Source organism: Paramisgurnus dabryanus, chromosome 10, assembly GCF_030506205.2.
Source record: "Paramisgurnus dabryanus chromosome 10, PD_genome_1.1, whole genome shotgun sequence".
NCBI lineage: Eukaryota > Metazoa > Chordata > Actinopteri > Cypriniformes > Cobitidae > Paramisgurnus > Paramisgurnus dabryanus.
Window position 1 is genome coordinate 22,833,782 of NC_133346.1, and position 24,351 is coordinate 22,858,132.

The 24,351-nt window shown below is 38.2% G+C and overlaps 2 protein-coding genes and 1 pseudogene across 2 annotated transcripts; all 3 read right to left on the minus strand.

Annotated features, from left to right (window-relative positions):
• Positions 1-24,351, minus strand: part of LOC141279813 (uncharacterized) — a 52,122-nt pseudogene that overhangs the window by 23,563 nt on the left and 4,208 nt on the right.
• On the minus strand, positions 92-5,252 carry LOC141282891 (uncharacterized). Its single transcript, XM_073815972.1, has 3 exons — positions 4,917-5,252; positions 2,759-2,827; positions 92-622 (listed from the first exon to the last, which is right to left on the minus strand). Exons 1-3 carry the CDS (start codon positions 5,250-5,252, stop codon positions 92-94), a joined length of 936 nt encoding a protein of 311 aa, XP_073672073.1.
• Positions 11,697-18,766, minus strand: LOC135779528 (uncharacterized). Its single transcript, XM_065290280.2, has 4 exons — positions 17,876-18,766; positions 17,672-17,740; positions 13,553-15,077; positions 11,697-13,441 (listed from the first exon to the last, which is right to left on the minus strand). The coding sequence occupies exons 1-4, from the start codon at positions 17,988-17,990 to the stop codon at positions 13,219-13,221; spliced, it is 1,932 nt and encodes a 643-aa protein (XP_065146352.1). The 5' UTR covers positions 17,991-18,766; the 3' UTR covers positions 11,697-13,218.

A 24,351-nucleotide genomic window follows, 5' to 3' on the forward strand; every position in this document is an offset into this window, starting at 1 on the left:
TTCTTTATTCTTTTTTTTAATGTATTATAAAAGTATCGGATCGGGACTCGGTATCGGCAGATACTCAAAATCAAATGACTCGGACTCAGACTCAAGGGCAAAAAAACCTGATCGGGACATCCCTAGTTATTTCTGTGAGTTCAGTCGTTATTTCTGTGAGTTCAGTCGTTATTTCTGTGAGTTCAGTCGTTATTTCTGTGAGTTCAGTCGTTATTTCTGTGAGTTCAGTCGTTATTTCTGTGAGTTCACTTTTAATCTTCATCATGAGGTTCGTGCAGTCAATGAGTTTGACTGAACACATCTTCAGTTTGGTCTGCAGGATCTGTTGTCGTTCTCCAGCGTTACAGACAGAATCCAGAGACTCTGTGGAGGTTTGATCCTCCTGTAAGCTCTGTTTACTGTCACACACTGTAGTGTCCTGAGTGTCTGTGGGCTTTGACTCAGTATAACAGAGTAAAGTCAGACTGAGCTCGGAGTCCTGTGTGTGTCTGGATTTCTCTTCAGAGAGTTTAGAGTCCAGCAGTGGCTGTGGTGTGCGGCTCTGATCTCTGCTCATCAACACTGAATCCAGACTCCCATCATCAGTCACGTTATACACTGAAGATTCACAACAATCCACCTCCTGACAAGAACAACACACACAGACAGTAAGATTAGAAATAATTTGATGTTGTCACACAAGAAACATGTTTTACCGCTCATCAAATGCAGTATATTGTGATTTTATCTATATTTTAGTTTTAATAGGTTTTACATGTTTTCTTGGCAATTTTATTTATTTTGCTATTTTATGTATGTATGTCTTTTATTATGCCTGGTCTGCCTGTCATGTGAGTAATCACATGAAAGGAAATAGAGAGAGACACTATAATGCTGCGTTCAGAGCAGCTGCGATAGAGGCGTCAAATGCGAGTGATTTCAATGTTAAAGTCGCCATGAAACGGAAGTATCGATCGCCTTATTTTCCCCGTGGTGACGTATATCCGAATGAAACGGCTTTTGAGATGAAATAAGGCAGGGCTGGATTTGAATTTGTCCATCGAGATCTGATTGGATCGTTTGAAGTTGGGTCATGTTGCTAATTGCTAATCGCTGCGATCTTCTCCCGGACCCCGCCCACCTGCCATACTTATGACCGGAAGTGAAGAGAGATCGTTTTGAGGAGGGGAGGAGATTTGCATTTTTGATTAAAGATTATGAGCACACACAAATTTTTTAAAAATAATGAAGCTCACAGATAAGTCATTTGTTAATAATACCACAATATTAAAAAAAAATATATAGTTTTTCATATCAATTTCATTGCGACTTTAAGTCAATGTAAAGACGCGTTGATGCGCATCTGGAGGTCTCGCAGCGCGAATGAGGCGTTTAGAGCTGCACTGCAGATGCGATTTCATCTCGTTTGCGCGAATGAGGCGTTGCCGCAGGAAACGAGTGAGTTGAAAATTTTGAACTTTGCCGGAAAAACGCGCCGCGTTAACCAATCAGGAGCTTGCTCTAGTAGTGACGTGATTACAGAAGGCAAGCAGAGTCGCAGAAGCCCCTCCTATGACGTGAATTTCCGTGTGAATGTCTCTATAACTAGAATTTCATGCGTGAATGAAGCGAGTAACCTCAATCCAGCATCCCTACTCTGTCCAAAAAACTGAGGCAATGAAAAGACCTATACAAGACTGCAGACTTTCACATTTTAAATGATGTATAGATCTGTATGTCTACAATCAGCAGAGTAATCAAAGTCTCTTTGCGGAGTGATTGGCAAAATAAAGACTTTGCGGCGCCCACGTAGTGGTCGACCCCAGAGAGTTAACTTAAAGGAACAGTGTGTAAGAAATTTATATCAATTAATCATAAAATGGCCCTGATATGTCACTTGACATTAAGAAATCATTTTCATTTCAAATACTTATATCACTCACAACAGTGGTCCGGCCAGGATATTGTCATTTAAAAAGTGGAGTTGCAGCCCTCAACTGATGTTATTGTTGGCCACCAGTTGTGTGTACCAGTTTTAGCCACAAGGTTTGTGATTCGCAATATCAGTTTAGGCCACAATCTTACATACTGTTCCTTTAAAGTCATTACGTAAAAGTGTATTCGTAATAACGCCTCTTTTGCTAAAATTACGTGATCCGAACCAAAGATGCAACACAAAAGATTTATAAATGCTTTGAGGCTTCATGAAGCAATGCTTCAAAATTGCCCATCACTAGAGCACATTGTTTCATGGACGCAATTCCTACAGGAGTACTAATGTTATTCAAAGCCAATTGACAAAACAGCAATGTGACCACTCCCTTTTTTGATGTATTTGACACTTCAATAGAAAAACTTTTAAGAAACTGCAGAAATTTGGTAGTCAGACTTCTGGTAATAGACTATAACAAACCCAGTTATAACATCAGAACTGCAGGCGTCGTTCTAAAAACCATGGTTACCTTGGGTCTGATACCCATTCCAACTAAAACAGTAATGTGTTTATATTAACAAAATTCTACATTCTGTTCAAATTTCATGCAAATATCTGATAAAATTAGAAAATTACAAGCAAAAACAGGTAAATAAGCAGCATATTCGGTCACACATTTTACATTAACATCCATATATAACTTTTTCCTCTGATTTCTAATATAAAAAATAACATAACTTTCTCAATTCTCAATGGATTTTTACAATCCAGGTATCTTTGTAAATGGGAATGTCTGCTCTGTCCAGTCATGTGATATTTTTTTTTTTGAAATTTTTGTCATCATACCCATCTACTGTAATAGATTGGTGGAAGGTCTAGAATGGAGGCCATTTGGAATCTACCAAAAACAAATTTCTATTAGTGAATGAAGTAGAGGAAATTATATTACACAGATACTATCCAGTGAATACATTTCTTGTTAAATTTAAAAAGGATATTGATCTAAATTGTTCTTTATGTGAGGAGTAGAAAAAAAAACTTTATTTCACTATTTGCCACTGCTCTTATGTAAGAAATATATGGAAAGATTGTTTGGCATTACAAAGATTTCCTTCAATAAAAGGAAAGAATATTTTATCATGAACTTTATTTTAATGTATGCAAAATTTTATATTCATAAAAATGCAAATATCGTTAGATAAACCTTTATTTTTGGTTCTTGAAAAAGAAATTAAAATGTAACGTTATATGAAGAACATTTTTTTTGTCGAGTAATAAGAAAGTAAATCATATGCAATAATATGTGTGAATCTTTTAATATATTTGTGTAATTCTTGATTTACCTCCACCCTGGCTTTATGTATGTTTACTGTTGTTGTGTCCTGTAAAAAACACCACAACTGTTCATTGTATTGTTGTGTTATTTTGACTGTCTACCTTGGTGTTATGTAAATTGAATTCACTATAAAAAAAACTGGAGCACATTGTTAGCTTATGCTATAGCTAAAACAAACGGTTGCTGCATGGTCTGTGGAGTTTGTGTAAACTTTTACGTTTTATGGACTTTGGATATCACTTTTTTTATTTGTATATACACACAGGAGGACACTTTGCACATTTGGGCTTTTAGCACACTTGGACTTTTAGATTGTTTTAGGTTTTGTATTCCTTTCTTTTAACAGTCTTGAGTTTTAATGTGATGTTTTAAGTTCTGTATTCCTTTCTTTTAACAGTCTTGAGTTTTAATGTGATGTTTTAAGTTCATTTTAACTCTTCTCTCACACAAAGTAAATCTAACTCCATTTTAAACCATTTGTAACTCGTATTACAAAAACGTTGCATAAGTGATTCAGGTAAATGATGTTTAAGCTGTACAAACCTCTCGTTTCATTGTCAATTCTCTCCTCGTGACCTCAGTTTTGTCTCCAGTAACGCCACCTCTTTCTTCAGCTGAGAGATTTCTGTGAGGAAATCATCAATATATCCAGCATGGACAAATCAGTTCATACTCATTTACAGTACATCTCATAATCAACTTCTAAACACTTAAATACACAGAGACAAGACTCTGTTTACACTCAATGAAAAACACGCAAGAGAGAAAAACACTGAGGATACACAAAAACATCAACCATAGCTCGCTCGCTCTTTCTTTCTTTAGTGAGCTTACCTGCGGACTAAATAACTGCAGCGCCTCCTGCTGTACTGGAGAGAGAAGACGCTCCCTGCTTTACAATGGATTTACCAAAATAAGTTTGCGTCTCAATTATGGCCAGAAATCATCACAAACTATTGTATAAAGTAATGACTAAATGAAAAGAAGGCATGGGAAAATAGGACAACGATATTATGATCAGATTAAAAATACAAACACAAAAGTTTTCACAACGTTTTAATTGTAATTAGGTTATGTTGCAGCACAACATTTTAAAAACCACACCCTAAATAAAAACAAGAAGGGCGTAAAAAAAAAAAAAATAACTAATTGGCATGATTTCTTTAGGTAGTAAAAAAGCGTAAATATCACGTCTGTTCACTACGAAAACAAAACCAGACCAATATGCAACATTTCTGAGACATTTTGTTGAGGTGTTAAACTTACGACCAAGACATTTAAAAAACATCATGACCATACAACCAGGTGTTTATGTTACTTTGGTTTAAATGTATGTCAGCCTACCAAGAAAATGCCTGGTGTGCCCGATTACCAGACCATTCATTTGATTTGATTTAAAAAAAATTATGTACTGAATTAAACTAAACGTAGTCACATTATGCACTCTATGCGTACACGCATGTGTGGGAACAGATTAAGTCAGAAACTGAGAGGGCAGGCCAGAGCTCGACATTTTTTTTTTTTTTTTTTTTTTTTTTTTTTGATGAAATATGCGATTTCTGAATACAGAACTTTTCAGTTATAAAAACACCTGCAAGTAACGCAAAACAAAAAAGTAACGTAAGTATTGCTTTACATGAAAAGTAACCAAGTAACACAATTAGTTACTTTTTTTAAGCACAGGGCACTTTCTCTGGCCATTGCTTCCAGCACCTTATCCACATAATCATCAAACGTCTGCCACTCGGCTGTTTTACATGCTTGAGGCCACTTGATCCTCCTTTTCTCGGGCTGCATGACTGGAGGGACAGTTTGCACCACTTGGAAGCTCTGGGCTCTATGGGGTGCTTTCGGGCCCTGCTCCTCCTTTGAATCACCAGGCACTAGGCCTGTACATTGTGGTGCTTGCCGTTGCTCCAGACATTTCATCCATGACTGATGGATCTTCAGTCCTCTTGCATTTTTGTAGATCTTTCCGCAAGGACATACCACACTCATATTCATTTTCCCGTTGCTAATGGTCAATAACCTTAAATCCAGTGGCGTGCCGTGGGGTTTCAGTCAGGGCCTTCAGTAAGCATGTAAACCACATACATACTCATCTGTTACAGCTAACACACCCAAATGCAAATAATGCATATATTCGGCCGCACATACAGGCACTCAGCAACATGCAGCTGATCAACAATAAGCCTAAAACAGTATGCTAGGTAAGGGTGGGTTGAACTCAGACTAAATTTCACTGCATGTATCAATACATGTAATCCCCTGCACACTGTGTGCATAGTGTCACATCCACATGCTACAGGCTACTATCAGTGCAACACGAACCACTCAATAACAATGTGCATAAGCCCTTAATAATGCTTATTATCAGATACAAACCACAATCTGCATGATACAATACTCGACAAGTAGTAAAGCACTCACCCGTCACTTTTCAGTCACATACCCGAGGACATAAGAGCTGCGCTGTGTTACTGATGTCAGTCGTCTCATCCACCATAACTGCCACAAATTTTTTTTTTTTCTTCTTTGATGTGATCATTTAACACTTCTGACACTGCATTTATTATATGGTTTTGATTTTTTCCTGACGGTCCTGTAAAAACTGTGGCCGTGGCAAGATGATGTCGCAAGTCAGCATCATGCTCCGCTATAGTGTTAACAATTCCAAGTAATTACCCCTGTTCAGCGAATCTTCATCGTCTCCCAAAAAGAGAACACAGTCACTCACTAAGACGCTTCAGAATGTCCCGGTTCTTTCTGACCCTCTCATTGTGGACGCTGATCTCCCGTTTTCTCTACTCGTTAAGTTCCAAATCCACAAGACTTTCACCAAAAGTTTTTAAATGCACGACTGACATTATTATGGCGCTCGGAGCCTTGGTGTTTAAGAGCTGCCTTCGTGAAGCTGTTCAGACTGTCAAAGCCAGAATCATTCCATGTCCCTTTACTCGTATTAAAAAGTAAACACGGCCAACAAAATAACTTCTTGTGCTGGGGCAAAAAGATCGCGTGTATCTGCAACAGCGGATGTCATTTTCTTTAATAATAACTGAATTTCGCGCTCACGTTGGAAATTGACGACAGACGTCAGGGGTAGCGCTGGGCACGTCGCTAGACCCGGAGGACGTGCTGTCAATAAACGTCAAAATTTGATTGGTTGATGTTTCTGTCACTAATGATTGTAACAAATCAGATGTGTTGTCCTTCAACACAAGCCTAGCAGTATCTGTAGAGCTGGCCCCAGCTGAATAAGCTGCTTTTAATGTGAATTTTTGAGGGTACTCCGGTTCAACCTCAACAAAACTAACGAATTTTGCGGACATTACACCAATGAAAAAAATAGCATACTAAAGAAAAACATTTAACACTTTGTTGTTGGGGAAAAAATTATTTTTGATTTGATTTTAGGGCCAGCAGAGAAGGCCCTGCTGGTCCTGACGGCCCACCACTGCTTAAATCTGTCCAACTGGGGTTCTCATTCCCCCCTTGGGCTCCCCTGGGGGTGTTGTTCATTTAATTGATCCGTAGCTAGATTTTGGGTTCCTCTTCACAGAGCCTGCGGCTAGGGGTGCTAGCCCATACCGCCCCAGTTGCAGTCTTCTCGAGCTGCCATCTGTCTCTCCAACCTCTTCTTGGTTGTCAACCAGCCTCTTCCTGGTAGTCACTGACAGTTGTAATGATAAAATGCATCCATGTGTGTATTTACAGTGAGGAAAATAAGTATTTGAAGTTCTCCCACATAGAAATCATAGAGTGGTCTGAAATTGTCATCGTAGGTGCATGTCCACTGTGAAAGACACAATAAAAAAAATCCAGAAATCACAATATATGATTTTTAACTATTTATTTGTAAGCTACAGCTGCAAATAAGTATTTGAACACCTGTCTATCAGCTACAATTCTGACCCTCAAAGACCTGTTAGTCTGCATTTAAAATATCCACCCCCACTCCAATTATTATCCTAAATTAGATGCACCTGTTTGAGGTCGTTAGCTGCATAAAGACACCTGTTCACCCCATACAATCAGTAGGAATAACATGACCAAAGAGCTGTCCAAAGACACTAAAGACAAAATTGTACACTTCCACAAGGCTGGAAAGGGCTACGGGGAAATCGCTAAGCAGCTTGGTGAAAAAAAGTCAACTGTTGGAGCAATCATTAGAAAATGGAAGAAGCTAAACATGACTGTCAATCTCCCTCGGACTGGGGCTCCATGCAAGATCTCACCTTGTGGGGTCTTAATGATCCTAAGAAAGGTGAGAAATCAGCCCAGAGCTACACGGGAGGAGCTGGTCAATGACCTGAAAAGAGCTGGGACCACCGTTTTCAAGGTTACTCTTTGGTTACACTAAGACATTTTGATATCATGCATGGCATGGAAGGTTCCCCTGCTTAAACCAGCACATGTCCAGGCCCGTCTTAAGTTTGCCAATGACCATTTGGATGATCCAGAGGAGTCATGGGAGAAAGTCATGTGGTCAGATGAGACCAAAATTATAATAATAATAATTCCACTAAACGTGTTTGGAGGAAGAAGAATGATGAGTACCATCCCAAGAACACCATCCCTACTGTGAAGCATGGGGGTGTTATTCTGCACATGGGACAGGGCGACTGCACTGTATTAAGGAGAGGATGACCGGGGGCCATGTATTGCGAGATTTTGGGGAACAACCTCCTTCCCTCAGTTAGAGCATTGAAGATGGATCAAGGCTGCGTCTTCCGACATGACAATGACCCAAAGCACACAGCCAGGATAACCAAGGAGTGGCTCTGTAAAAAGCATATCAACGTTCTGGCGTGGCCTAGCCAGTCTTCAGACCTAAATCCAATAGAGAATCTTTGGAGGGAGCTCAAACTTTGTGTTTCTCAGCGACAGGCCAGAAACCTGACTGATCTAGAGAAGATCTGTGTGGAGGAGCGGGCCAAAATCCCTCCTGCAGTGTGTGCAAACCTGCTACAGGAAACGTTTGACCTCTGTAATTGCAAACAAAGGCTACTGTACCAAATATTAACATTGACTTTCTCAGGTGTTCAAATACTTATTTGCAGCTGTATCATACAAATAAACAGTTAAAAAATCATACATTGTGATTTCTGGATTTTTTTAGATTATGTCTCTCACAGTGGACATGCACCTACGATGACAGTTTCAGACCTCTCCATGATTTCTAAGTGGGAGAACTTAAAATAAAATAGCAGGGTGTTCAAATACTTATTTTCCTCACTGTATATATACATAATAATTACACACAATACACACAAATGTATTATGTAAACACAAACTTTTATTTTATATGCGATTAATTACAATTCATTTTCTGACAGAATTTATTAATGCATAAAACATTTTTGGACTTAGTTTTAGTGTTTCCACCACTCAGTGACTGGTGCCACCAAACTGAGGCCCAGCGCCACCAGCTGTACAACTTGGGTGGGGGCCAGTACCACCCCTCTCAAATGTTAGTCTGGAGCCCTGCCCTTATTCCTTGTTTGGGATCGTTTAGAGCGCTTTGAAACTGTCTTGAAACTGTTGGGGTCCAATAAAGTCTATTAAAATGAGAAAAATCCTGCAATGTTTTTCTCAAAAAACTTAATTTCTTCTCAACTTAACAAAGAAAGACATCAACATTTTGGATGACATAGAGGTAAGTAAATTATCTAAAGTATTTCTTTAAAGTTTCTTTCCTGTATGAAGTCTCTGATGGGATTTTAAAGAACCTGACTGAGCAAACATCTCATCACACTGAGAGCATTTGAAAGGTTTATCACCTGTATGAATTCTCTGGTGCTTAAGTAAGGTTGACCGTTGACTAAAACTCTTCCTACAGACATTACAGTAATGAGATTTTTCTCCATGAATTTTTTGATGAACTCTTAATCGAGATGAATCAGTGAAGCTCTTTCCACATTGAGTGCAGACGTAAGGTTTCTCTCCAGTGTGAATTCTCTCATGGACTTTCAAGTGACATGAATAATTAAATGTCATGTCACACTGAGAGCATTTGTAAGGTTTTTCACCTGTATGAGTTCTCTGGTGTGACACTAAACTGCCATGTTGACTAAAACTCTTCTCACAGACACTACAGTTATAAGGTTTCTCTCCAGTGTGAATTCTCTCATGGACTTTCAAGTGACATGAATAATTAAGTGTCATGTCACACTGAGAGCATTTGTAAGGTTTTTCACCTGTATGAGTTCTCTGGTGTGACACTAAACTGCCATGTTGACTAAAACTCTTCCTACAGACCCTACAATTATAAGGTTTCTCTCCAGTGTGAACTCTCTGATGGACTTTTAAGTAAATTGACTGAGCAAATGTCTTGCCACACTGAGAGCATTTGTAAGGTTTTTCACCTGTATGAATTCTCTGGTGCCTTAGTAAGGGTGACCGTTGACTAAAACTCTTCTTACAGACACTACAATGATAAGGTTTCTCTCCAGTGTGAACTCTCTGATGGACTTTTAAGTAAATTGACTGAGCAAATGTCTTGTCACACTGAGAGCATTCGAAAGGTTTTTCACCTGTATGAATTCTCTGGTGGTTTATTAAGGGTGACTGTTGATTAAAACTCTTCCCACAGAAACTACAGTGATATGGTTTCTCTCCAGTGTGAATTCTCTCATGGACTTTCAAATGACATGAATAAATAAATGTCATGTCACACTGAGAACATTTGTAAGGTTTTTCACCTGTATGAGTTCTCTGGTGCTGAAGTAAGTTTGACCGTTGACTAAAACTCTTCTCACAGTGAAACTGCTTCTTCTTCTTCTTCTCTTTGTGCTCTTCTGAATGAAGTTTCTTCTCTTGTAAGGTAGTAAAGCTGATCTCAGATCTGGTGAAGAGTTTCTGTTCTGTGTGTTTTCTCTCATGTCTCTCTAAAAGTCTCTGTGATCTGAATGTCTTTCCACAGGTGATGCAGGAAAGATTTTGTGCTGTCAGTCGCTCTTTTGATGTTGAGGATGTTATTTCTATATCCAAAAATGAATCACTCTTCACATCTGAAAGAAATAGAAACAAGTAAATTTTCTGTTCACTCTTATTTACACAAAGAAGAATAAAGAATTTAGGCAACAACACAAACAACAATTTTATTCAACAATTTGTTCTCCTCCTTGGTTGTTCAGTGCGCGTTCACAACCAGACTATGGCACATGCAGCTGACGTCTCCTGTTGACTAGAGCTGGGCGATTTTATTGATTCAGCGATATAAGTCGATATATTTCGTCGCTGTCGGGCGGAATCCTTGTATCTCCAAAACCATTATTTTTCAGGAAATAAAAAAACGCCGTATTTTTTGAGTTACTAAACATTGTATCGTTAAAGTTCTTATTATACCTTATATTGCTATCATATACTGTTGCGTACCAACATTAACACAAAAATTTCCCAAAGGCACGTTTTATCGGAGATACAAGGTTTATGACTTGGGAGCAGGGAGATAAGAGATAATGCTGTCATTGATAAGAATGGTATGGACACAGACGTCGCTGCTGCCAGCAGTGTTCAATTAAGTCTGCGCTCATGTTAAGCCTTTTGACAAGAGACAAGGCTTCAATAGTTAAACAAAGCTAATGACTATAGTTACATACATCTTTCCAAACTCTATTTTAAAGGTTTAAGAGCTAGAAGTGATGCAATACAAAACACGTTAAGCTGACTAGGCTGTCTAATAGGTGGAAATTCGCCTAATCTGCTCGCAAACTTACCTACGTGGCTCACGGGTTTCTTTCTGCACAGAAGCATTACAGCTATCGATTTTTAACAAAATGGCCTACTCAAATGTATCTAACCTAACTATTTTCACTTGTTAGTGTCCGATAAAACTGTGTTTTACATGCACAGTGCCAAGAGAGGCATTGTCTATAAGTAGGTAAAATAATGATAAAACAATAATTTAATAGTGGTATCCAAAACATTAAATTTAATTCAAATATTATATTAAAACATTTTGAAACGTCAATGAGCATGTATAAACAGCAGTAATAAATAGATATTTAAAATACATCAATAACACAGATAAACATAGATAAAATCATAAAATATTATTTCATTTCATTTTACTCCATTTTAATATTAGAAACATTTTTAAATGTCAATAAACATGTATAATAAGTATGGCTGGGAAAAATAATCGTGATTAATCGCATACAAAAATAAAAGTTATTTTTTGCATAATATGTGTGTGTGTACTGTGTGTAATTATTGTGTATATTTAACCACACACAAATACATATATTCATGTCAGATTTTTTTTATTTATACATCAATTATTTTAATTTATATATAATATAGAATACATAAAAATATAAATAAATATATATACACATGTAAATGTTTTCTAAATACATACATGAATGTGTGTGTATTTATATGTACATAATAATTACACACAGCACACACTCATATATTATGCCAAAAATCACTTTTATTTTGTATGCGATTAATCTTTCCACAGCCCTAATAATAAACTGTAATAAATAGATATTTAAAATACATCAATAACCAGGGGTGCGCATGCACGATTAAAATAAAAAATGCGCACCAGTCACTGCTCTAAAAGGCGCTTTTGCGAACTGCTGGAATTTTAGAGATTGCTCCATGCATCATTGGTAAGATAATTAATACAAACTTGTTAACATTAAAGTGTGTTAGCAGAGGTGCAACAGTCACTGGCCTGATTGGCCAATTTAAATATTTAAGCACAACAAGACGCGAAACAGATCTCACGCGATCTCTATACTCACTGTTTTATAAGTTTTGTTTGCGCGCACCTCAAGTGCAAGCACAATCCACATCTTAAGTTAACTGACAGGCAGCGCCAACTGAGTTTGTTTTCTTGCACTTGAGCGGACATTTTAAAACTAAATAATCTCAAAATGCCATGATTATATTAGTAAAAGTCTTACACCTGAAATAAATACAGGCAGTTGAGGAAATAATGCGTGTTTGTGTAACAATGAATTGGATCCATGAATTTAAAGCAACACTATGTAGTTTCCATGTAAAAATGACTTACAGCTCCCCCATGTGGTTGAAAAGCGCAACAGTGCCTGGTATCAGACACTCTTCTGCAGAGAGGGGGAGGGGCGGGGCTGTGTTTCCTACCCTCCACCGCCACTTTCAGATTGTGCTTGTAGCAGCTAGGAGGCTGCTCAGGTTGCAGCAACAGTACAATTGGTCCAGTTAAAAGTTGTTCTATCACTGAAATAATTTTAGAGACATTATTTAAAGGTAAAAAAAACTACATAGTGTTGCTTTAAAGTGACAGTACACCCATTTTTTGAGTATAAACCTGATACTGTTTTAAAATTAATCAAACCACAGACAGAGAAAATTATAATTTCCTTGTCTTGACTTAATAACTTTTGTAAATTTTTTATAAGAATTACACAATATACAAAGTAAAGACTATGCAGTATTATCTGATTACTTTATTTAGTTTCTGTACTCTACTGAAAATTACAGACCAGCCTGAAAACATGAACAACACTGTTTATTTCATTTGTATGTTTGTTCAATTGCATTTATTTGTGCTATTGCTCATAATCAGATTTTTTTTTATTTCTGACCATTTACTTGTCTTTAACAATATTTGAAATGTATATTAGCAGACATTTATAAAGGTTACATGTGTTAAAACAATAACCAGGCATATTTTATTTTAAATACATCATCGTCTACCATGTTTAAACCAAAGTGATATGGCGAAGAGAGGTTATGATGACATCATGTAGGATGTCGGCGCTATGAAAAGTCTGAGCACCAAGCAACATCTCCAGGTGCTCCTTTGAGAACCAGGACAAAAAAGTAATGTGCACCCCTGTCAATAACACAGATAAACATAGATAAAGTCATAGTTAAGGCTTGCTTTACTAAGCCCATTCCTGAGTGTATTTGTGAGTAGGGTGAACCCTTGTCTGTGTGTATGCATCTATGAGGCTCTGTGTGTATTAAACTAGTGAAGCAAATTGTCATAAAAGCTGTGAAAGTCCTTTGGGATGACTTCCTTCAGGTCTTGGAGGTGTTTAAATTTCAGCTCTTTGATCTTTAGCCTGTCTGTATAGAGTGGGGTGACTGCGTGGCAGTCTGAGGTGGAGTTTTGGAGTTGGTGACCCGGATGTGGACGCCAGTCATCAGAATGGTTTATTTTAAAGTCAATCGTTCCATTGTTGTTGTACCTAATAGCACAAAATATAACACAACAAAGTTTTAATAATCATCAAATATGCAACATCATAATGTCATGCCTACAGTACTTTGGTAAGACATAAGTTTACATTGGTAATTACCTGATGGCCCTGATATCATGGACAGCTTGGTCACCAGGCCTTACTTCAAGGCACAGAGACTTGCAGAGCCTCAGCTTGGTGAAGTCCTGGAAGAAGGTGTGGTCAATGTACTTGACTTCGTATGGATGAGGCTTCACACGGGCCCTCTTCATCAAGTTAACATACTCCGCTGGGAGATACACATCCTGGTCCCTCAGACGCCTCTCGATGACATTGTGAACGGAGTCGCATTCCATCTGAGTATGCCCTTTCTCAAGGTACTTCTGAATGACGACTTTGTTTTTCTTCATGGAGAACAGAAGAAGTGCATTGCTTAGAACTGCATTCCTGTTCTGACACCCGCAGCCGTCACTCCACAGAATAAATGTGTCGGGCTCAGTGTGTGCAGAGAGGTAGTCAACAATGCATGAAGCAAACTCACTGGCAGACAGGGATCCCTCACCTTCATGCCAGACATAACATGTAGCACTGTGTGTCAGCATGTTGTACACGGTGAAATTGTGAACTTCAAGCTTTGTTTTATAATACAAGGTATTATTAGAGGCTTTTAGCTTTGGGCACGAAAGCAGGGCTTGTAAGTCCATACATAGGACCATGATCTTGTTGCTGGCCTTGCTTTGGTCGGACAGCTTTTCGGTTTGGGCCTCTTCTTTTTGAAGGAGGTGGTGCTGCCACTCCTCATCAGGTAAGTTGCCAGCCTTGAAAGCACAACAGATGTTGCACTGGTCCTTTTTGGTGTGGTAAATGCCTAGGTTGAGACGCTTGAAATCATCTGCGAACACTTGCCTTGACAAAGGTGTTACATTCTTCTCTGCTGCAGCGCGACAATACACTGCATGCAGATCAACCATCGACTGAAACACAGGTTCCAGATACTGTTTGGATGTTGTGGATCTACAGTAGCGTGGGGGCACCTTTGGCAGGTCCTGCAAAAAGCTGCGGATGAATTCATGGCCTGCCCCTGAACGACGTGCGTTGCTGTGTGTTTGTCCCTCAGTGTCTGCTTGCGTGTATCCCCCTTTGGCCCAGTTCAGGGCACACCAGTCGCCTATTCCTAGGGTAGACACAAACATTTTTTTGCAGACGCGTCTTCTCTGCCCGCTGACCCGTAAAAAAAAAAACAGGGAATTTGATCTTCGGGAATTTTCAGCCCCCCTTCTCCTTTGCACGGGGACCACATCAATTAGACCCTGCACATACATCCTCTTCTCCTCCCAGGTCATATGTTGCCAAAAGTAATTGAAAATGGTAGTCCTCTCAGGCTCGCCGATTGCACTGCAGTGATGTTTAGCTGACTTGGCACATGCTGCTGATGAACATCTAGGCCCCATTGCCCGTGGCTTTCTCATTATTTCCTTCTGCTTCTTTTTTCCTGTGTATGATTTCCCAACCATTCTTCTTTTCTTGTTGATGACACTCTTCCACGTGTTTTCATCCCTCAGTCTTTTCCTTGGAGGTGCATCTTCTTTAGCATCTGAGCATAAATTCTCTGCATCCAGGTCCTCTTCACTTCCAACATGGCAAACTTCAAAATACACACACAAATGTGCATGAATGAGTTACATCTTTACAAACTGTCAACAGTGAGGGCTATAGCTAACACTTTATAATAACTTTCACTTATAAAAGTTAATAGTTAATGATGAACTATTATTTACAAAACATGACTATACATTTATAAATAGTTAACAAGTGACATGCTAACATTTTATAAATTATTCACAAAGCTTTCTGCAGCCCCTAATCAAAAGTGTAAACTGTTCATCACTGAAATACACTCACCCAAAGGATTATTAGGAACACCGGTTCAATTTCTCATTAATGCAATGGTGTTATGGTGTGGGGGATGTTTTCTTGGCAGACTTTAGGCCCCTTAGTGCCAACTGGGCATTGTTTAAATGCCACGGCCTACCCGAGCATTGTTTCTGACCATTTCCATTCCTTTAGGACAGTGATTCCCAACCGGGGGTACGCGTACCCCAGGGGGTACGTGAAGAGTTTCCAGGGGGTACGCGAAAAGATTTACATTTTACTTTGATCTCATTTACTTTTAATAAAAATGTCTTTCGTTTGTCCAGTCATTTACCTAAGATTGATATTTGTGAGGAAAGCATTGTAAAAAGGACAACTTTGTAATTTTAATCTTATCATTAATATAATTAGGCGTCAAGAGTAAATGCGCTGCATGATCCAAAACGCAATAGCGATGTCCAACTCAAGAAAGATCTGACTATTTTCAATGAACCTGAATAGTTTCTAAAGACACAAAGTTTATTAACTATAAATAATGTTCAAATAATGCTATAATAGTATTCATTCCCGCTGCCATTACATTTTCAAATTATGCAAAAAAAACTTTTGCATTGTTTTTGGCTAACATATTGTCCCGTTTGATGTCTTTTGTATTTATAGAGAATGTCTTAACACATTTTGTTTCTCTTAATATTTGAACTGAATAATTTAACTTATTTGCACACTTTAATTATCAGTAACTTAAATTGAGATTGTAGTAAATTTAGGGCATTTACTAAAAAGGACGTTAGAGCTCAATTCCAAATAAGCGCCGGAGTGGATAATTTGCGTGTGATTTACTACAAAGGCGCAAATAAAATACACAGGCACAATAATGACATAAGCACATTTCTATAATGACCATTGCAATCTATTAGAGCAGCGCAAATTAGTACAGGGTCGCAAATAAGAGACCTCGGCAGGACATCGCAATGAAAATGCGGATTGCGGAGTGTGAAATTCCAGCTAAGTGAAAGTAAGAACCGGAGGACGAAAGATGAACGGTAAAAGAAGTTTGAAATACCTGATTTGAGTTCTCCTCGTGACTTCTCCTCCTCTTTTCTTCAGCAAATTAAACATATGGCTTGGCAAACTATATATATATTTTTTAAAGTATGTTCCTCTGGCAAAATTTAATACTCTCCTCGCATTAATGTTGCTTCTAAAAGGAAAACTTCCACAAATGCAAATGCAATAAGGTCGCAAAAATAACACATTTTCAGAGCTAAATATCTACTGCGTGTCTTTAGTAAGTTCAGTCGTTATTTAACGCCAAAATGATGGTTTGCGCAAGCTGTTAGTAAATCTGTCCCTTAAAGGGGTCATATGATTACATTTTTTTAATTTGTAAAATAAGTCTTTGGCATTCCCAGAGTCCATATGTGAAGTTTTATCTCAAAACACCCAACAGATAATTAATTATAGCATGTCAAAATTGCCATTTTGTAGGGCTGAGTAAAATGTGCCGTTTTTGGGTGTGTCTTTTAAAATGCAAATGAGCTGATCAAATGCAAACACTGATCGCAATGATAGTGGTTTGTTGAAATAAACATGCTACATCAGTCAGTGCTTTTTACTTTAATGTTTAAAATTAATAAATATTACTAATTATTTATCTTTAAAACACAACTTAGGTTTAGTTTCGATGAAGGGGTACTTGAGCCTTACTGATACGGCTGTGGGGGTACTTGGGGCAAAAAAGGTTGGGAACCACTGCTTTAGGACAACCATGTACCCATCCTCTGATGGCTACTTCCAGCAGGATAATGCACCATGTCACAAAGCTCAAGGTTTCTTGAACATGACAATGAGTTCACTGTACTAAAATGGCCCCCAGTGTCACCAGATCTTAACCCAATAGAGCATCTTTGGGATGTGGTGGAATGGGAGCTTCGTGCCCTGGATGTGCATCCCACAAATCTCCATCAACTGCAAGATGCTATCCTATCAATATGGGCCTTGTTGAATAAATGCCACGTAGAATTAAGGCAGTTTTGAAGGTGAAAGGGGGTCAACACACAGTATTAGTATGGTGTTCCTAATAATCCTTTAGGTGAGTGTATACAGATATACAGTAGCATACCAATTATTAATCATTTGTGAAAGTATTAACAAATAATTTGAAACTAACTTATAACTGAGTTTATAAAACATTCATAAAATATAAGCATATCACTTATTAATCATTTATGAACATATAGTCGTTTGGTAAATGATTAGTTTATCAATTACTAATAATTTATAATTAGGTGACTTATAACTGAACATTATTATAAAGTATTACCGTTGAAGGACCTCATCTAAATTGTAGAAAAGCATCTAACCTACCTGTGTGAAACTGCACCTGCTCTGCAGCCAGTAGTGAGGCCTCCTCTCCTTCCAGATCACCAGAGAAATCTTTTCAAACACATGGTACAATTAGTGTGAAATTTTATTTTTAAACAAAAGTCTATAGTTGTGAAATCCATTTACATAAAACTTAAAACATTTTGGCATGTGAAATAATAAATATCTCTCAGAATTTTACTCTACCAGCATGATTCACTGTAACCTCCACCACAGTTGCTTCCTCTCTTTCTACACTCTCTCCATCAGAGCTCTCACTATCTATTAAGACCCTTGACTGATCATATGGCACATTGACCATCTGACAGAGTTCCTTTAAGGACACAGACACGGTTGCTGCAAAAATAAAATTGATAAAGGTCAAACTATTGTTTCATTATTTTATACGGCATGTTTACGTATAATAACAAGGCAAAAAGTCAGCCAGCTTGCTTAAAGTAATGAGCATGACGGCAAAGGCAGCTACTTGTTGAACATAACGGTTTGTCTTGACATTGTAAGATACAATCCTATCGTATCGTATCTGCAATTTATAGGGTTTAATACGCGTTGCATTGGATTGTCTTGCGCTAAATTCCTGTCCTCAGATGAGCGTCAGAACTAGCGGGGGTCAACATTTTTTTTTCTTTGAGCCCCACGAAAATCACTTTAGATATCTTATCAAACATTAGAAAACCAATGCATAGTGTCTAACTAAGTGAACGGCAGACAGTTTTTGTGCTTTAAATTCGAGGTTTTGAACATTTCAGTCAACAAGATGGCTCCCGTCCAATGCTACAGTTACTTAGATCTAAAGAAAAATCTAGCAGCCTCAGAAACGATACATTACACCTTAGCACTAAAAGTTACCATTACTTCGAGAAAATATATAATATATAAACTGATAACCAGTGTTTTGAAGACATTTACCTCAGAAGATGTTGATTTGCAGCGACTCTCAGTCCTGAGGAGAAATGTATGCCGCGAAGCTCTCCCGCGGAGTGAAGAAGGGGTGGAGTTACGAGGTTTCTCAGACAGTTGAAGTGTCCAATAGAGTTAAGAGGTTTCTCAAGCTATTTTCAAGACTTTAGATTGGTTAATAACTAAAAAAAATATCAGACCCACGTGGGAACTGACCAACACTATCGATATGTGAAAAAATATGAAATTGTCAAAATTTGGACATACGAGGTTTCCGCCTGACAGCGACAAATATATATAAAATATTATATTATATTATATACAGTCTTGTTCAAAATAATAGCAGTACAATGTGACTAACCAGAATAATCAAGGTTTTTAGTATATTTTTTATTGCTACGTGGCAAACAAGTTACCAGTAGGTTCAGTAGATTCTCAGAAAACAAACAAGACCCAGCATTCATGATATGCACGCTCTTAAGGCTGTGCAATTGGGCAATTAGTTGAAAGGGGTGTGTTCAAAAAAATAGCAGTGTCTACCTTTGACTGTACAAACTCAAAACTATTTTGTACAAACATTTTTTTTTTCTGGGATTTAGCAATCCTGTGAATCACTAAACTAATATTTAGTTGTATGACCACAGTTTTTTAAAACTGCTTGACATCTGTGTGGCATGGAGTCAACCAACTTGTGGCACCTCTCAGCTGTTATTCCACTCCATGATTCTTTAACAACATTCCACAATTCATTCACATTTCTTGGTTTTGCTTCAGAAACAGCATTTTTGATATCACCCCACAAGTTCTCAATTGGATTAAGGTCTGGAGATTGGGCTGGCCACTCCATAACATTAATTTTGTTGGTTTGGAACCAAGACTTTGCCCATTTACTTGTGTGTTTTGGGTCATTGTCTTGTTGAAACAACCATTTAAAGGGCATGTCCTCTTCAGCATCGGGCAACATGACCTCTTCAAGTATTTTAACATATGCAAACTGATCCATGATCCCTGGTATGCGATAAATAGGCCCAACACCATAGTAGGAGAAACATGCCCATATCATGCTCCATGCTTCACTGTCTTCACTGTGTACTGTGGCTTGAATTCAGAGTTTGGGGGTCGTCTCACAAACTGCCTGTGGCCCTTGGACCCAAAAAGAACAATTTTACTCTCATCAGTCCACAAAATGTTCCTCCATTTCTCTTTAGGCCAGTTGATGTGTTCTTTGGCAAATTGTAACCTCTTCTGCACATGCCTTTTTTTTAACAGAGGGACTTTGCGGGGGATTCTTGAAAATAGATTAGCTTCACACAGACGTCTTCTAACTGTCACAGTACTTACAGGTAACTCCAGACTGTCTTTGATCATCCTGGAGGTGATCATTGGCTGAGCCTTTGCCATTCTGGTTATTCTTCTATCCATTTTGATGGTTGTCTTCCGTTTTCTTCCACGTCTCTCTGGTTTTGCTCTCCATTTTAAGGCATTGGAGATCATTTTAGCTGATCAGTCTATCATTTTTTGCACCTCTTTATAGATTTCCCCTCTCCAATCAACTTTTTAATCAAAGTACGCTGTTCTTCTGAACAATGTCTTGAACGACCCATTTTCCTCAGCTTTCAAATGCATGTTCAACAAGTGTTGGCTTCATCCTTAAATAGGGGCCACCTGATTCACACCTGTTTCTTCACAAAATTGATGACCTCAGTGATTGAATGCCACACTGCTATTTTTTTGAACACACCCCTTTCAACTAATTCAACTACTTGCCCAATTGCACAGCCTTAAGAGCATGCATATCATGAATGCTGGGTCTAATTTGTTTTCTGAGAATCTACTGAACCTACTGGTAACTTGTTTGCCACGTAGCAATAAAAAAATATACTAAAAACCTTGATTATTCTGGTTAGTCACATTGTACTGCTATTATTTTGAACAAGACTGATATATATATATATATATATATATATATATATATATATATATATATATATATATATATATATATATATAACACAAGGTCCAATCAAATCCCCTGTGTTTACCCCTGAGCTGCCAACCTTAACGCATTCAGGGCTCGAAATTGCGATCATTTTGGTCGCATATGCGACCGAAATTTAATCTGTGCGACCTTAAAATATATTTGGGAGCATTTGTGCGACTGCCCATTTTGTTGTGGTGCGACTTGATTGTGATGCTGCGTGCTGGTGCTGTCCCAGGTTCAGTGTTCTCTCCAACGTTACATAACTAATCAAATTTCACCATTAAGTTCTTGCGTTTAATGAAGACCGCAGATTGGCTAATATGAGGGTCAGTCATTCCTTGTTGCCGTGCTATGTTGGTACATGAAGCGCGGAAATGTGAAAAGACGAACCGCGAGCATGACAAGAACGAGCCGATTACAGCCAATGTTATTACTGTAATTAATGACGATGATCCGGATTCAAATGCAACTCCACCACCGGAAAATACGAGTTGACGTTAAACCTTTCGGAGAGAGTGGCATAAAGATTACGAGTGGCTCCGCTATGAAAATGGCTCGATGTAACTTACTGTGTTTACTGTAAATCCTGTAAAACGGCGTTGGTGGCGGAATCAAAACATTTTAAGCGCCAAACGTACCTTGCTTAAACATGACGAAAGTGCCAAAAACACAATACGTGTCGTGATAAATTTGTTCATTATTGATGGAGACACCGACCTGTTTGTCAAAGAGTGTTTGACAGTGTATGTGCGCATGCACTGGTGAATGGACATCCAACCAACATCCTTGTGGTCCATGTTGATGTGCAACATGACAATGCTGATGGTATGTTTTTGTTGTATTTTTTAAAACATTGCCTATTTAGTAGAAATAGCATCCTGGTAATGCAGTTATCAATAATAATATATATTAGCCTTCTATATTAGGGTCACTTTTGTAATGTCACAATTAATCAGTGTTTTACGTGTTTGCTAGATTTTCTATTGTAATCTTAATCATGTTACCTGTAATTGTTAAATTATTATTGCTGCTATACTATTTCAACAGCATTTGGGTATTAATTTAGAAATCTATGCAGCAAAAAAACAACAAAAAAACAAATAGAAGACCAAATTTTAAATGCTGGCCATAGGATGTGTAAAGCCCGGTGGTGGTGTTTTATTTTTTATAAAATAAATCTATTAACATTTACATTGTAGTTGTGGTGCTTTTTAATTTTTGGATGGATGCGCCTAAATTTTTGCTGGTGCTCCTAACTCTTTAAAGTTGGGAGCACCGGTGCTACCAAATAAAAAAGTTAATTTTGAGCCCTGCGCATTGTGCGTAGCAGATACGAATCTAGAAATCAAAATACCTGCAACGATCTGTCACTTCAAAATATGCGAAAAGCCATTGATGGCTTTAAGTTCAACTGTCTGTGCATATGCGCACTAGGCAACTCGTCTATCGGTGTAACCGCATTGGGCAAGAAACCTGTTGGGAAAAGAAGACTTCGACCAATCATAGCGCTAGTTTTAAACTCAAAGCGGAGAGCTATCAAAACGAATACAGGGAATAACGAAATTGTTTTTCATCTCCGCATCTTCATGCTGTAACTTGTTTTACAAGGGAGGACGTTTAAACATCGTTTTAAGGGTAAATGGACAGGGTAAGCCTGCCAACCTGGGGCGTCTACACCCCTTTTACTGTTGCACATCCCCCAGTGTAGATCTACCAATGGCGCTTTTCCATTGCATAGTACCCCGCGGTTTAGTTTAGTTTGGGTCGGGTCAGCTCACCTCACTTTGGCATGGTTAGCTTTATCATCGAGTTTGGTATCACTTCGCAGTGGGAGGGATTATAGGCGTGTTGTTATATTGGTGCTGTCTACTGCTGTGACATCATACAAGTGAGAGCGTCATTGTACATTCCCATACATTTATTTATTTTTCAGTCTGCCACAAAATTAAAATTGGCCACCACAAATAGATGTTTGCACATCGCGTTTACCTCTGTTTCACATGACAGTTTCTGTTCATACACCCGTGGCGTCAGTAGTTGACGCACTCCGCTGAGCCTCATTGAAGTTGCATTTAAGCATATAATACTGACGTGCTCATCGCGAATGTTCCGCCACAAACTGGAAGTTTGGAAAAACTGTTATGGTGTCACTGATTCTCAACCTGTGGATGTTTTTCATCGCTAAAGGGAGTTTGGGAACTTACAGCAAAGCACAGATGACAACATGTTTGCTCGAAACAGCGCAAGCTAGCACTAAAGGTAAAGCTAATCTTATACATTATAACGATGACGCTTAGTGACGATTTTCTCAGACCAATCAGTGATCTACAGTGTTTTCGTGTCACGTTTGGTATCAGCTCGGGTCGCTTGGAACCCCAACCGAGGTGGTACAAAAAAAAAGTATCATGTACTACGTACTGCACCCAATGGAAAAGCTCCCAAAAGTAAGCTGACCCGAGCCAAACTAAACCAAACCAAACCGTGGGGTCCTATGCAATGGAAAAGCGCCACAAGTGTCCAATGCTGTGCCTCAAGTTTAAGTGTTACGCCCGGTTTAAGTTTTACTTTATTTGCCGGTATATTAATTAACATTGCTGATCTCGGCAAAAAAAAAAGAGCTATATGAAAAGTAATTCACAAGAAATCAATGTCCGCGAGCAGAGAGTATGTATTTCCTTTTTGTGACGGCACGCCAAAAAACATGACAAAACTAATGTAAGTTTCTAAATAACATCAATCATATTCTGACTCGATCCTTACTGGCTCCCATGGATGGACATCAGATTTTTTTTGTGCAGAGCAGGGAAATAGAAGCATAAAGTATAGATGATGAGGGAGGTAAAACGAACTATATGCTCAGCCAGTAAAAACACAGTCAAAGTCTAGAGAATTGCAATATTGCTGAGAAAATCAACACATGTTTGTGTACTGTTCTGTACTGTCAGATATGAAATTACTGTTTAGTTCACTAGATCTACTTCAGGGCACTACAAAAAGTTGGCATAAAACATATTAATAATGTTCATGTTAGGTATGTTAAAAACAAGTAGTGGGAGGCCTGTGCCATAGTACAACTTCATGTCAACAGGCCTGCTGGAAAATAAAGCAATGGAATAGCATGCTATTTGTTGATTCTTTATGTCCCATGTATTTAAGACACATGCCAAAATGTTTAAATTCTGTTTAAGAGGCATATTTGTTGGGATTGCCTTTTCATTAAACAAGCTTGTAGACACTCTGTAAAGTCAGGGACATATATTGTGTAATTGATGTTTTTAGTTTTCAGTTCAATTAATTCAATCAAAGTAAATGGAACACTCACAAGATGTCACCCAAATCACTTTGTCCCCTTTAAATCTTCCAGAAAATGATGCAAGTGTATCGTATTATATTGAATCGTATCGGCAGCTGAGCAGATCGATATATTGCCAACATACAGACACAGAATGCACTGGCAAGTAATTTGTGCATTTATACGGGCTGTTTACAATGTTTGCATAATGGCTTAAATTAAAAAAAGAGGATAAAAACTAAAAACATTGGCAGGTGACGTCAGCAACATGCGCTGTAGTCTGCTCATGAACATGCAGTGAATAACTGAGGAGAACAAATTGTTGAATAAAATAGTTTGTTTTGTTTTATTTGTGCAGAAAAGTGTTCTCATCACTTCATAATATTATTATTGAATGACTGATGGACCTTATAGCGATGTCTTTCATTGTTTTCTGGGGAAAGGATTTGTGAAACTAACTGAAAGCAATGGGACAGACAGAAGCCTCTC